The 15,009-nt window shown below is 47.4% G+C and overlaps 1 protein-coding gene across 1 annotated transcript in view; it reads right to left on the bottom strand.

Moving 5' to 3' along the window:
* The window catches only part of RARG (retinoic acid receptor gamma), a 193,938-nt gene that overhangs the window by 115,403 nt on the left and 63,526 nt on the right, over positions 1 to 15,009 (bottom strand). Inside the window, exon 2 of the mRNA XM_060252200.1 lies at positions 2,926 to 3,265. Coding sequence (XP_060108183.1) covers positions 2,926 to 3,100 — 175 coding nt within the window. The 5' untranslated portion in view covers positions 3,101 to 3,265. The remainder of the gene's footprint in view (positions 1 to 2,925; positions 3,266 to 15,009) is intronic.

Genomic DNA, 15,009 nt, shown 5'->3' with positions numbered 1-15,009 from the left:
GTAGGAGGAGCCGGAGCCAAGCAGAACCGGCAGTTCCTGCATGCAGCCTGGGCACACCCTGGGGCAGGAAGGGGCAGAAATGTCAGAACATGCCTCAGAGTGCAAAGAACAGAGCACAGTACCCATTAGGCGCCAATAGGACCCACCTCCTACAAGCCTGGGGTATGAAAGCCCTTGCATACTGGTTTCAGAGTCTGATCATCACTTCACAGGGCACACATGTGCACAGAGGCATTTTGCATGCCTCCATTGTGCAGATATACTGTCCAGTTTTCTCTGGAGCCCCTCAGTGAGATTAGGACAGCACAGCAACCCCACAAGGGTAGTGAAAGAGCCCCTAAAAACCTAAGGCCAACAACCTGCCTGGACCAACCATGGAAGAAGATAGAGCGCCAGGATAACACTGCAGGCCCATGTGACGGAATGCTCTTCCAGTCACATTCCCACTCGCAAATTGCCACAACACATTGGGAGAGTATCCCCCCCCCCCCATTTCTCATGTAATGAAGCAGTGCTGAGAAACTCATAGTGCGGCAGGAGTTTCCACTGGGATGGGAGGTTGTGGTGGTGGTGGGATAATTGTGTGAATTCCAGCATTTCCAAAACCAAGGTTTCTTTGGGTGGCTTCGAAGGGTAAATCTGGTAGCAATTCTGAACTCAAGAGCCTTCGCCTTCCCATATTGGCCAGATTCCAGTTCAGTTTTGGATGCTCTGTTCTGGCATGAAAAGCATGCGAAACAGCAGCCAAACCCCATTTCAGAGGCAGGCTCAACGCTAGGTTTGGTTTCTTCGCCACCTGTTCTAAGCCCCAGAATATGTGCAAGAGCCACAAATAGCTTTTTGACTGATAGGATTTTCATTCCAGGTTGTGACAGACCATGAAGAATTCTTGTAATTATGATGGTGCCATCTTGTAAGCTGGCACAGTTGCGCTTTAGTTATGCAGAGGTGCGAGCATAACTACAACAACAGCACAGCCAGGCTAATCCTGCAAGGCCTGCTCATTTCTAAATGTTGCTCTCAGATTGATTGTGATGGGCAAGGCAAGTAGTTTTCAGGTACAATTCAAAGGGGTGGAGCTCTAGTTTTGTAAAGCTTGGAGCTTGACTACTGCAGTGGGCTTTATGTGGGGCTACCTCTGAAGACTGCTCAAAAGCTGCAGCTAGTGTTTTTAAAAAGTGATACAATAATGCAGGAAAGGCAGAGAAAAGCATGTAAGGTCTGTTATTCATGAACTGGCTGTCTGATTCCACACACAGTAACTCAACTAATACATGCTTGGACTTTGCCTCTTCTTTCTCAATACACAGAGTGGAGATTTTTACAGAGGGGGTGAGCCCCCATTTCAACAATGCATCAGATTTCCCATGAGACTGGTTTGCCTTGTGGAAGTCTCCTCCTGAATAAAAACATACATTGACCTTTTCAAGGGCATGTGAATCAGCTCTTAGAATATAGAACCTATGAATTGGGCAATTTCTGTCATGTGGACACCACCTGAATAAGGTATGCTCATCTGCACATCTACTGCCAGGTCCAGTTATTACTCCACAGCTTAGATAAAAATATGGAGCAGAGGTCCATCAGTGGCTATTAGCCACAGTGTGTGTGTGTGTGTGTGTGTATATATATATATATATATATATATATATATATATATATATATATATATATATTTGGCCGCTGTGTGACACAGAATGTTGGACTGGATGGGCCATTGGCCTGATCTAACATGGCTTCTCTTATGTTCTTATGTTCTTCAACACTCTCCAGGATCCAAGTATCTTAGACATACTGTCTCCTTCCAAAGGATTAATTATGCCCATTTTGTACTCAGGGTCCTCACTCCCCATTGTACTCCTTCCTTCCTTCCTTCCTTCCATCCTTCCTTCCACCCTTTCTTCCTTCCTGTCTTTCTTGTGGCTTTCAGACTTCTGATGTTTATTTTATGTGGCTCTGTACTCAACTCATGATGGAGATGAACTTTGGACTCACACTTATGCCCAATCCTGCCTACTAGACAGTGGGGTGGTTCTAATCTTAGACTGGAGGAAATTCCTCCATCTTCAGAAGCATTTCTTCATCTTAAGGGGGTTTTCTGCAGCAGGTGTGGCCAAACTGTGGCTCAGGAGCCAGATGTGGCTCATACACACATAATGTGTGGCTCCCAAAGTCCCCACTGCCCCGTCGGCCAGCTTGGAGAAGAACTTTGTCTCTTAAATCCCTTATCCAAGCCAAGCCAGCCAGCAGCTTGGAAAATGCATATAAAATGAAAGTTGCTTTCTTTCCGCCTCTCACTCCCTCCCCTCCATCCTCCTTCCTTCCTTCCTGTCTTTCTTGTGGGTCTCAAACTTCTGATGTTTATTCTATGTGGCTCTTACATTAAGCAAGTTTGGCCACCCCTGGGCTAGAGAAAAGCTCCAAAATCTGCTCAGCGGAGTAGCACGATAGTGGTAGGATGCCCACCAGTGTGCCAGCCTAGTGCCATCTGTACTATTCAAACAATGGATTCCTTAAATGCTTCTCTAGGATTGGCATGTCAAACCATTCCAGTAACCAGGAGTGGAATTCTAGCAGGAGCTCCTTTGCAAATTAGGCCACATCCCCCTGATGTAGCCAATCCTCCAAGAGCTTACAAAAAAGAGCCTTGTAAGCTCTTGGAGGATTGGCTATATCAGGGGTGTGTGGCCTAATATGCAAAGGAGCTCCTGCTAGAATTCCACCCCTGCCAATAACCAAGGTAGAAATCCAGTGTTGGAAAGATTATCTTGTGCTACAATACACCACCTACCTATACTTTACGAAAATCAAATACGTCGTCAATGTAGGAAAGAACATTGTATGCCACAACCTCTCAGATCCAACTGGCATCCATATCTCCCAACCCTCCCTTTGCCAGTCACCCCTATTTCCCCCATAACTCACAGAGCGATGCCATCTCCTTGGGCAGGTCAGTAGGGAAACTGCGGAAGTAGCCTCCATTGGTGAGCGCCTCAAAGTGGGGATTCGGGAACGGGAAAGGGTATATGGCAGGCGGGAAGCCGTTCACATGAGCCAAGGGGGTTCCGCCGGGGCAGCCCCTCTCCTTGTTTCCTGCCATGGCTGGGCTCACGGGTCTGCTGATGAAGAGAATCAGGGTCCTGCTTAGCAAGTCTGGGTTGCGCTGTCACTGCTCCGGACAGATGGTCCCATGGCTACATCTGTGCAACTTTGCAGCTCTGGAAGAAGACGTCTCCCTTCACCTTTCTCTTTCTGGTCTGCAGGCCTGCCTGCCTGCAAGAGAAGAGAGACACCATCAACTTGAGGATCATTTATATGCATCACAGCCAGTTCCCAGCATTCTTTCTCTCCCTCAAAAGTTCTGGAATAGGACAAAGAAGCAGGAGTTAGGGGAAGCTGGTCCTCACTGAACAGAAGACTAGCACACCCATTTTAATAACTGCATTAATGATGATGCTAAAAACAAAAACGACTAATCTTCTTTAGTACCATGTATTGCACATTTCAGAGCCCTGTGGTGCAGAGTGGTAAGCTGCAATACTGCAATCCAAGCTCTGCTCACGACCTGAGTTTGAGCCTGGACTCAGCCTTCCATCCTTCTGAGATGGGAAAAATGAGTCCCCAGCTTACTGGGGGTAAAGTGTAGATGACTGGGGGGAGGCAATGGCAAACCACCTCGTAGAAAGCCTGCCAAAAAAAATCATGATGTGACATCACCACATGAGTCAGTAACGGTGCTTGCACAGGGGACTACCTTTACCTTTTTGAAATTATATATTTAAGATCCCTGGGTTGGTCTCATGAAAGCTCTGACATGATCACATTACCAGATGAAGCTCTGTGCGAACCTATACACTATGCACCATCGCCACTGCTTTCAGCCGCTGTCATACTTCCAAACCTGATTATTCCTTCTTGTATTAACCAAAACAAACTTCTGTCAAAAAAAAAAATAGAACCAATCTCCTGGAATTAGAATCGATGCTTGTGTGTGTGTTTATTCTACTTCTCCTTACGGTATTGCTTTACTCTGATCTGGGAAGACCTTACCTGGAATATTGTGTTCAGTTTTGGGCACCACATTTTAAGAAGGATATAGACAAGCTGGAATATGTCCAGAGGAGGGCGATGAAGATGGTGAGAGGTCTGGAGACCAAGTCTTATGAGGAAAGGTTGAAGGAGCTGGGCATGTTTAGCCTGGAGAGGAGGCGGCTGAAAGGTGATACGATCACTACCTTCAAGTACTTGAAAGATTGTTATATAGAGGATGGTGCAGAATTGTTTTCTGTTACCCCAGAAGGTAGGACCAGAACCAATGGGTTGAAATTAAATCAGAAGAGTTTACAGCTCAACATTAGGAAGAACTTCCTGACAGAGCAGTTCCTTAGTGGTGGGCTCTCCTTCCTTGGAGGTTTTTAAATAAAGGCTAGATGAACATCTGACAGCAATGCTGATCCTGTGAACTTAGGGGGAGGTATTTGTCAATTTCCTGCATTGTGCAGGGGGGTGGACTAGATGACCCTGGGGGGTCTCTTCCAACTCTATGATTCTATGATCCCTGCACAATACAGTTGCTTTGGAAGGGTGAATGGATGACATTATAGCCTGCTCAGGGCCCTCCCCTCCCCAAACCTCAGTTTCCTAGGCTTCACTCTCAAATCTCAAGGTATTTTATAACTCAGTGTTGCCAATCCTGTGCCATTTCAGCTTAGGAAAGCAGTGCCAGGGGGTGGGGGTGACTGCTCCCTCTCCCTACATGTTTTGGTCTCAGACCAAATTGGGTCCCCACAGTCATGAGAATTAAGCTTCGCTACAATATGGCTAGCATGTATGAACTGAATGTATGTATTGAACAACAACAACAACAACAACATGACAATATTGGATTTATATCCTGCCCTCCACTCCGAATCTCAGAGTAGCTCACAATCTCCTTTATCTTCCTCGCCCACACAGACACCCTGTGAGGTAGGTGGGGCTGAGAGAGGGCTCTTCAGCAGCTGCCCTTTCAAGGACAACTCTTGTGAGAGCTATGGCTGACCCAAGGCCATTCCAGCAGGTGCAAGTGGAGGGGTGGGGAATCAAACCCAGTTCTCCCAGATAAGAGTCCACACACTTAACCACTACACCAAACTGGCTGTACACCAAGCTGTAAAGGGGACTCAGCATATGGATGAGTGGATTCTAACAGGCTACATGGAACACAGTGCACTGGGATTTGAAGGTGATGAATACAGAAAGGAGTCCCAAGGGGTCCTGAAGCTCTGGAGAGAATCTTGGCCAGAAGAAACGCAGGGAATGCACACATAAAGGAAGGGATGACTGCAGGGCAGATAAAGCAGTAGGAATGGCATGTAGACAAAAGAAATCAGGAACTGAAGAGAAGAGAGACATTAGATGGAAAGGTTTAAAGGAAACCTGGGAATAAGGTTACTGTTCTTTTTACTGGCCCAGCTCCTGAGGCTGTAACAGCAGCTTAACACAGAGAAATTTAGCAGATGGTCTTCCCACCACTTGTTTCCAAGCTAGGAAAAGTTGCGTTTGCTTAATTTCTAGCACATGAGGGTACCTTCAGTGATTAGAGAACTGGAGCAGGAGCTGGAAAAACCCTGCTCAAATCCCTGCTTACATATGTGCCCTTGAGTCACAGACGACTTATGGTGACCCCAGTAAGGGGCTTTCAAGGCAAGAGAGGAGCAGAGGTAATTTGCCATCGCCTTTCTCTACAGAGTCTTCCTTGGTGGTCTCCCATCCAAGTTCTGAGATCCAGGACTTTTTTTGTAGCAGGAATTCCTTTGCATATTAGATCACATACCCCTGATGTAGCCAATCATCTAAGAGCTTACAGTAAGAAGAGCCCTGTAAGCTCTTAGAAGATTGGCTACATCAGGGAGGTGTGGCCCAATATGCAAAGGAGTTCCTGCTATGAAAAAAGCCCTGCTGAGATCTAACAAGATACCAAGACTCTTTTTTTAAAAGCAGGAACGTGCATGAATGCAGTTCTGGCTGGCTTGGCACTGGGGGGTGCGGCCTAATATGCAAATGAATTCCTACTGGGCTTTTCCTATAAAAAAGCCCTGTGTGAAACAATGGTGATGTTGAGGGTGTGGTCTTATAAGCAAATGAGTTCTTACTGTTTTTTTCCTACAAAAAAGCCATGCACGATATTATGCTCCACCATAAAGTCAAGTGCGTGCCCGTAAACCTAACCTACCTTGCAGAGTTGTTGTAAAGGCAGAATGGAGAAAGATGATATTGGCTTTATATCCCACCCTATAAACTGAATCTCAGAGTGGTCACAATCTCCTCTACCTCCCCCCCCTGCCCCAAAACAGATACCCTGTGAGGTAGGTGGGGCTGAGAGAGCTTTTTACAGCAGCTGCCCTTTCAAGGACAACTCATGTGAAAGCTATGGATGACCCATGGCCATTCCCTCAGCTGCAAGTGGAGAAGTGGGGAATCAATCCTGGTTCTCCCAGATAAGAGTGTGTGCGCTTAACCACTACACCAGACTGGCTCTCAAGGGAGATCCATGTACACCAACCTGAGCTCCTTGGAAGATGGGTGAGTTAAAGTAAATTAAATAACTAAATAAGCTGATAACCTTATGAAGAGGGCTTTCCCCCCTTAGAAACAGAGGTGCCACAACTCTCAAGAGGGAAAGGAAGGAGCAACACACAGGTGCCCCTCATGAACTTTAAAACATTTTTTTCAGGAATTTTGTTTCACAAAGAGGTTCCAGAACTCCATTCTGGCACATTCCCCCAGGAAAAAGAGAAGAGAGCAGCACCAAAGGCAGCCCATCAACTTTCCAAAATAAGAGGTGCATCGAGGTGGAGCCTGCCTGGAAATCAGGCCTCCTTAATTTGGAAGCTCTACCCCCAAATCCCTAGTGTGAGAGAATGTGGTTAGGATTCCTCTGTGGTAAGGGAAAAAGGATGATGAAGGGTACTCATCGCTTCCTGTTTTTCAGCAATCAGCCCTGGTATTGAAAAACAAGTTTCTGAACTGAGTCTTGGGCTAGATGTGTGTTGGGGCCTGAAAAAAGCCACCCAAATGTCATGATGTCCAGGGACCAATGCAGTGAGTTTGGCCTTTTCCACGTGGGAAATTGGCTCTGGGTCGAATGCTGCATTTTGCTTTTTGCATATGGTGTATTTAGGTACTTTCTAGCATGGCCAGACCACAAGCAAAAACAGACGTGCTAAAAGACCTGTTTGATTTCTGTGATGGTGACTGCAGGTTCCTCCTGTTCAGTTCTCTGCCCCAGCAAACAGGCACTCAATGAGTGAAACACAAATGTTACAGTTGCCAACCTCCAGGTGCAGCCTGGAGATCTCCTGGAATTACAACTGACCTCCAAACTACAGAGATCAGTTCCACTGGAGACAATGGATGCTTCGGAAAGTAAGCTCTATGATACTGTACCCATCTGAGGCCCCCAACCTCCCCCCCCACCGCAACTTCACCCTCAAATCTCCAGGAATTTTCTAATCCTGAGTTGGTAACCTTAATTTACAATCCAGTTGAAATCCATGTACTTGCCTCCCAAATATTTAGGGTTGCCTGGTCTGTTTTGGAAAATACCTGGAGACTTCGGGGGCAGATCTGGGAGAGGGCGGGATTTGGGCCGGGGAGGGGCCTCAGCAGGGTACAATGCCATAGAGGCAGGGCTTTTTTTGAGCAGGAATGTACAGGACGGCAGTTCTGGCTGGCTTGGTGTCAGGGGAGTGGCCTAATATGCAAATGAGTTCCTGCTGGGCTTTTTCTACAAACAAAGCCCTGCATCAAACAATGGTGATGTCAGGGGTGTGTGGCCTAATATGCACATAAGCTCCTGCTGGGCTTTTTCTACCCCCCCCCCCCCAAATCCCTGTATAGAGTCCACCCTTCAAAGCAGCCATTTTCTCCTGCGGAACTGATCTCTGCCAGCTGGAGATCAGTTGTACAAGTGGGAGATCTCCAGGCCCCACCTGGAGGTTGGCAGACCTGCTTATTGGAGATAAAACCTGGGCAAGCTTTCAAATCACAAGAACTGAACATTTTACATTTAAGACTTTCTTGTTGCCTTTTGCCTTCTCAGGAATCATCACTAAATGTGGTCCAGTCAGTTAGGAGACAGACAGAAGTGACATTTCACTGGGCACCAGAGGTCATTTTGTAGAAAAAGAGGTGCTGGAGCTCATTGGCACAACTCCTTTGCATAACTAATTTGCATATGCCACATACTCCTGACATCACCGGAAAGTGTACAAATTATATCAGCTCAATGCTTCTTGAATTGTAATTGTCATAATAAAACCTTACTCCCATCATACTTTTAAAATTACTTTCTCCTATGTGGCCACAGTGGCAGGATGAAGATTTCCATCTGTCTGCTTTATATGTTTTGGTTATTTCCCCATTTTTTGTGGGGGGAAATATTAGAAAGTTTGTCAAATCATAGAGTTCAGCAAAATTCTCACAGGGGGTTTGAACAATGGAGCCCAGAAGCAAGTATTTGGTGGGGGGAGAGGAGAAAAAGAAAGAGCACAATAAAATGTAAAGGTTCCAGAGCTCTGCTCCTGTGAGCTCTTGCCCAAAATGAGGCCTGCTGGGCACAAAACCTAATTTCCTACCTGCTAGCACCTGGCAGGCAGCTGATGGCACCCCTGGGGGGGAGATGCCCCTTTGGGGTCCAGGTTTACTATATCCCCCTTCCTGCCCCTGTTACTAACTCTTTATCCTGTAGGCTATCCTCCCCCAAACGATATAAAGTCCAGCTTCAGCATTTCAGAGCTAGGCATGCCACCCCACACCCAGTTCTGGAGGCCTGCTGAGCCTCTGTTTTGCACCCTGGTTCCACCCAGCCTGGGGAATAAAAACGGAGATGCTGGCCCTTTAAGTCTCTTTCTGCACGAGGGCGTGTTCTTATTTCCCCTTTTGAACCATCTCCAAAAGCAGGCAAGTTTTTTCTCCCCCTTTCTTTCTTTTTGGGTGCTTTTTTTTACCATATGATTTAAATCAAGAGTCATTTCAGGTTCCCAGATAAATGGCGCTTATGTTCTTGCTGCCAGCGCTTGGCTGGGGCTGTACCACCCTGGGGGTAGAATGTGAGCTCACATCTTCCACATGGAACCCAACACCACAGGCCTAATTTACAACAGCCCAGGCAGCGCCTTTTCCGCCGACTCTGTGTCTCTGGCTTTCAGTGCTGCCCCCCTACTCCACTCCCAGCCCATCACTCACTCTTCACCTTCCCCCCACCCCCATACCCACTGCTTCTTTAATGAGTGCACACACACTTCTCTCCCTTTGCCGCATGCCCTGTGCCCCTGGCTCCCTATTTCGGGTTTTCGTTCTCCCTCCAATCTTTCATTTTTCTTCTCCCGCTGGGATGTGGTTACACCCCAGTAGGAGGCCAGTTTGAGGGGGGCTAATCCAGCACAAGTACCACGCAAGCAAGGCTAGAGTTGTGTCAGCAATGCTCTCCCACCGTGCTCTGGTTATGCATGTAAAGAGCGGGGGTGGGGGGAAATGCCCCACAATTGTGAATGCTGGCACAAAAACTTTGGAAGCAGCGCCTTGAGTTTCCTTACAGCAGTATCTTCAGTTGGATCCCCCCTACCTCACCCACTCCAGCCCCACCAGTCAGTAAGCAAGCTCATTGCTTGGTTTTGGTGTCATTAACTGCCCCTGGGCAAACCTGCCCACCGGCATAGAGTGAACATCATGCGCTCGGCTCCTTTAAAACGGCAAAGTCTTCTCGCTCTTTCTACCGCCACCCCATCCTCGCCCTCCCTCCCTGCCGTGGGCCCTGCCAAGTGCCCTGAGCAGCTAAAGCCACGAGATTTCAAGCAAGCAGCTAACTTAAAGGCTTCATTTCCGTAAACTTTTCCATATGTGAGGGCCTCTCTTGAAGCTCGTGTTCCAAAAATAAACCCGCCGTCAGGCCAAGGTGTCCGAGCACACGGAAACCGGGAAAGTAACCCACTGAAAGAAAACAGCGCTGGCTCCTGCCAGCAAGCTGAGGGCACACAGCTACCTCAAGGGGAGAACTAGGCCGGGGGTGGTGGTGGTGGTAGTAGGGGGGGTACAGAAGGGAATGTTTGTAAAATGTGGGGGAGGGACATCCATTTTTTCAAAAAAATAAAACCAGAGCCAAGGCTACCGCCTCCTTCAAAACCCCATTCGGAGTTCAACTTAATTGCAGACATGCCTTCGATTCCCTCACCATGAGAAGGAACCTGGCCTTTGGATTGCCCCATCAGAGGATGGGAGTGTGGAGGTCATTGGGAGGTCATTCTAACGGGGCTCCTTCTTCTTTGGGCCACATCCAAGATGGAGACATCGAAACCCATATGTTGTCTACAGGCTTCTTAATTGTTCCTAGCCCTCATGGGCAAAGGAAGCTTATGGCTCCATATTTTTGTGGCGTGAGGAGAGGCTGCGTTTCTAAGAAACCAGTTCTGTTTTTTTTAAAAAAGAAAAGAAAGAAGGGGGGAATCTTTGGAAGAGCTAACATGATAGCTCACAAGCAGCCTGGAGCCATCTCCTCTCAAAGACTTTTTGTATTCTTGTGCTCTCACACAGACACAGAAAAAGAGAGAGACAGGCAGTCTCTGCCAGTAAAGCACTTCCATTTAAAACAAAGGGGAAACTGAGGCCAGGAACAGTGTGGCCCCAGGAAGTAGGCAATCTGAACTTCGGCATTTGTCTGGTGCTAAACTCACAATGACACCCTGCACCACCACATCTGTCTAGCCTTTATTTTTGGTATGATACCAAATTCCTCCCCCTCCCCCATCCAACCACGCAGGCATTCATGCTCCATCCCCCCACAAAGATCCTGCAGGAACCCCAAATAATCAATGACATCTGAAGCAGGGGGATGGTGAAATGTGAACAGAGGCATTAGAAAGCAAACTGTAATTCAGCAGGATCTCTAAGACATGGGATCCCTCCATCTTGCGCCTGGGCGGGGGACAGAAACCAAGAGGAGTTGTATGAGGGAAGCAGAGAAAAACTGACACATATAGGCTGGTAACAGATGGGCATTCCGGGGTGGTTGGGAGCAGCGGTTGTTTTGTAGAAAAATAGGTGGTGGAGCTCATGCAGGGATTATTATGCAGCTGCACCTACTATTCAATGGACAAGGAGGTGGAACTCTCGGAAGGAGGAGGAACTCTCAGAAAGGTTCAGGAGCTGTGCTCCTGTGAGCTCCCACCGAATCTGAGGCCTGGTTGAGAGAAGTCCCAAATTGGGACAGCTCAAAAAGAGCCGTCCTGAAGCCTCCGCACGCTCCCCTGCAAGCTGTCCCCATCCCGTCCATGGGGCGACATGGGCATGTTCAGACAGCTGTTGCACACCATTCCTGTTGTCATACATTTTCAGTGGTCATGCACATGCACATGCATAAGTGCACACGCGCACACATATGTGTGCATGTGCGCACATGCGTTCATGTGAACTGAACAGTTTTAATTTTAAAAACCAGATCCGATTTGGGGCGGCTTGGTGGTTTCACCCTAGCTTGCACCCTTCCACTTCCAGACACCAAGAAGGCGACTGGCGTGCGGCTCCAAAGTGGTAGCTTTCAGTCGCACTGTGGAGGCTAGAGGACAGTGTGAGTACAGGACAAGGACGGGCAGTAGATGTTTGCGTGTGGAGAGATTTTTTGGGTCAGAGGCATCTCTGAGTTGGCCCAAAGTGCTGGTCTGTTAGCAGCCATAGAAACAGATATTCTACACAGGAGCATACTATAAAACATGAAGTTGCAGAGATCCAGCTGGCTGGTCAGAAGATGTGGATAGACAGTTATGTGGGTTTTCATGTGTGTGTGGGGGGGGTGATAGTAATAGGTACTGTAATATTAAGTGTAGGAAAAGCAAGATTTGAATCTAGTGTAGGAAATGCAAGATCCGAGAGCCAGTGTGGTGTAGTGGTTAAGAGTGATGGCCTCTAATCTGGAGAACCCGGTTTGATTCCCCACTCCTCCACAGGGAGCCAGCTGGGTCACCTTGGGTCAGCCACAGTTCTCACAGACCTGTTCTCTAAAGAGCAGTTCTCTGAGAGCTCTCTCAGCCCCACCTACCTCACAGGGTGTCTGTTGTGGAGAGGGAAAGGGAAAGCATCCATTTTTTCCCCCATTGGGACATGGAGGCAGGCAATGGCAAACCAGGGGAACATGAGATGAAGGAAGGCAACGGCAAACCATCTCTTGCCCTGAAAACTCTAGGGGTCACCGTAAGTCAGCTGTGAACTGATGTTAACAGCAACGAAGATATTTATGCCTCACTTCTCCCCCCAACAGAGACCCAAAGTGGCTTAAAATGTAATTCTCTCTCCCTCTGGTTTATCCTCACAACCACCACCCCCGAGGTACATCAGGGTGAGAAAAAGTGGCTGGCCCAATGTCAACTGGAGAGCTCCCATGGCAGAGTAGGGATTTGAATCTGGGTCACTCAGATCCTGGCCTGCTGCACTAAGCACTGCACTGAGGACCTGAGGCTGAGAGAGAGAGAGAGAGAGACTTGTCTAATGAGTAGCCCCAAAAAAGACTGAGCCAGAAACTTCCTGATTTATAACCCCTTTGTTCTACCGACAGCTCACCCTTCCCTATAAAGAGGCCAAAGCGGCAACTTTAGTTTTCCCGACAGTTCTATGACACACTGCTCAGCTTGTAGGAGGCATGAACCATTGCTTCACCTCCCAGCCTCTGATGTGGGTTAGGCTAAACAGGGACTAGGACCATAGACTTCCAGCAACAAGCCCAATCAGGCTTTCTACCAAACCAAGGAGCCCTTTTGAGCTGACACTCTGTGCCAAAGGGCATGGCAGATTGTTCCAGACGATGATGGAGCAATTACTGCCTTCCCTTCCCAACTCCCAGGTGCTCCTGCTCCACAATCCAAGGCCTAGGCAAAAAGTTGGGATCTCAGGTCCCCCCCGGTGGTCAGCAGGAGATGGGGAGAGTTGCCAGATCCAGGCTGGGAAACTCTTGGAGATCAGAAGTCAAACCTGGGGAGGACGGGGACCTCAGTGGGGTACAGTGCCATAGAGTCAGGGCTGGCCTTAGACTGCCTGGCACCCCCTAGGCAAGGCTAACTTCTGCCCCCCCACACACTGATAACATCACTGAGTCACATGGGGGGTGCCCAATTTGGCACCCCCAGAATGCTGGCACCCTAGGCAATCACCTAGTTTGCCCAGTGGAAGGGCTGGCCCTGCATAAAGTCCACCTTGTAAGGCATCCATTTTCTCCAGAGGAACTGATCTCTGTAGTCTGGAGATGAGCTGTAATTCTAAGAGACCCTCAGGTCCCAGTTGGAAGCTGGCATCCCTACTGAATATTATCGTGTGATCTCTCTGTCTTCCTCCCCACCTCGATCAGTTGATCTGAATAAAAATATTCTGCTGATATGCTCAATTTTTTTTAAAAAAATAACTGGAATAATTAGGAAAATAACGCCCTTCTAGGTATATTCATCCAATATGTATGTATGGTGGTGGTAGAAAGTGTCATCAAGTCACAGCTGACTTAATAGTGACCCTGCTGGGATTTTCAAGGCAAGAGATATTTAGAGATGGTTTGCCATTGCTTGCCTCTGTGACACAACCCTGGTATTCCTTGGAGGTCTCCCATCAAAATACTAGCCGGGGCCTATCCTGTTTAGCTTCCAAGATTTATATATTTCCCTTTAAAATCACAAAACCTTTGAGTTTGGCTTTTCAAGCACATGGGGCTTTTTAAATGGCACAACTCCTTCCTTGGTTATAATCAGTGCTCACGCTAAGCTGAGTTAGTGTAACCTAGCTCACAGTTTTTTAGCCTCCGGTTAATGCATTTTTGACTTAGCTCAGGAAAAATGGCCCCAGAGCAAACTAATGCATGCAGTAGCTCACAGCTTTAATGCCAGTAGCTCACAAAGTAGAATTTTTGCTCACAAGACTCCAAAGTTTAGAGGAAGTGTTGGTTATAATAACCCCTCATTTCAATTTGCTCTTGTAACTTGGATCCTCTCTGTGCCTGCTCTCCTGTCCCAAGCACCCTGGCAGCCACAGATGCTAAACGAACATTTGACATATCACATTCCTAACCCCCTCATCAGAACCTCCCCCCCCCCAAAAGCCCCTAAACTTTCCATCACTGCCTGCAGGGTCTCTTGAGTGGTACGAGGCCTGGAGAAGGGGAGGTGAGGAAAAATTGGTTGTGTGAAGAATGTGGGGAGGGGGGAGTTGAATTTGGATAGAAGCCATTCATTCGGCTTTGTACATTCGGCTGACTTTCTTTTTAAGGGACTTCATGGTGGAAAAAGCTGCATATATTTTCCACTCTATTTAAAAAAAAATACAGAGGAGAAGGGGGACAACACAAATACAGGATTGTGTAAAAGGTGGAACTGGTGTTTGTTGGCTGAAGGTTGAGGGCAGAAGGTGTTTATAAGGAACAGACAAACTTCTTCTTGGCAATGGGGACCATTTGATCACAGCTTGGGGGTGGTGAAATCCTCTGAAACCGATTCATTGTGGTTTGCATTTTTCATCATTCTCAATGCCCACAACATTTTCCCCCAAAGGCTTTACCTGCAAGAGAGAACGCAATGGCAGACTTTAGGAAAGGTATTTCCCCCACCCACCCACATTGCACCTGAATGGAAAGTTGAACTCTTTCTAAAGAAATTGTTGGTTTCCATTAAAGACCAAGCAGCAGTGTTGCCAACCACGAAAAGATGGGCCAGTTCTTCCAAATCATAATATTAGGAAAACTGAAGTTCTTTGAATGTAATTTCTTGTGCCTTCAGGTTACAAAGAGGACACGTCCAGAAGCATTTATTTTTTCCAACTTTGAGGTCAAGAGAAATTATCCCTGGCTGAGGATGCTATAAATGGAAGGATGGCTATTAAAAGTTGCTATTTGCATGCTGCTTATAAAACTTTTCAACCTATTATTCAGGCAACCTCCTGTAAGACCAAGCACTGTGATTCTCCTTTTACAAATAAGTGTGGCTTGGCCACACACACACACAC

The sequence above is a fragment of the Heteronotia binoei genome, chromosome 13, assembly GCF_032191835.1.
Source record: "Heteronotia binoei isolate CCM8104 ecotype False Entrance Well chromosome 13, APGP_CSIRO_Hbin_v1, whole genome shotgun sequence".
Taxonomy (NCBI): domain Eukaryota; kingdom Metazoa; phylum Chordata; class Lepidosauria; order Squamata; family Gekkonidae; genus Heteronotia; species Heteronotia binoei.
This window is presented reverse-complemented; position numbering and strand designations above follow the sequence as displayed.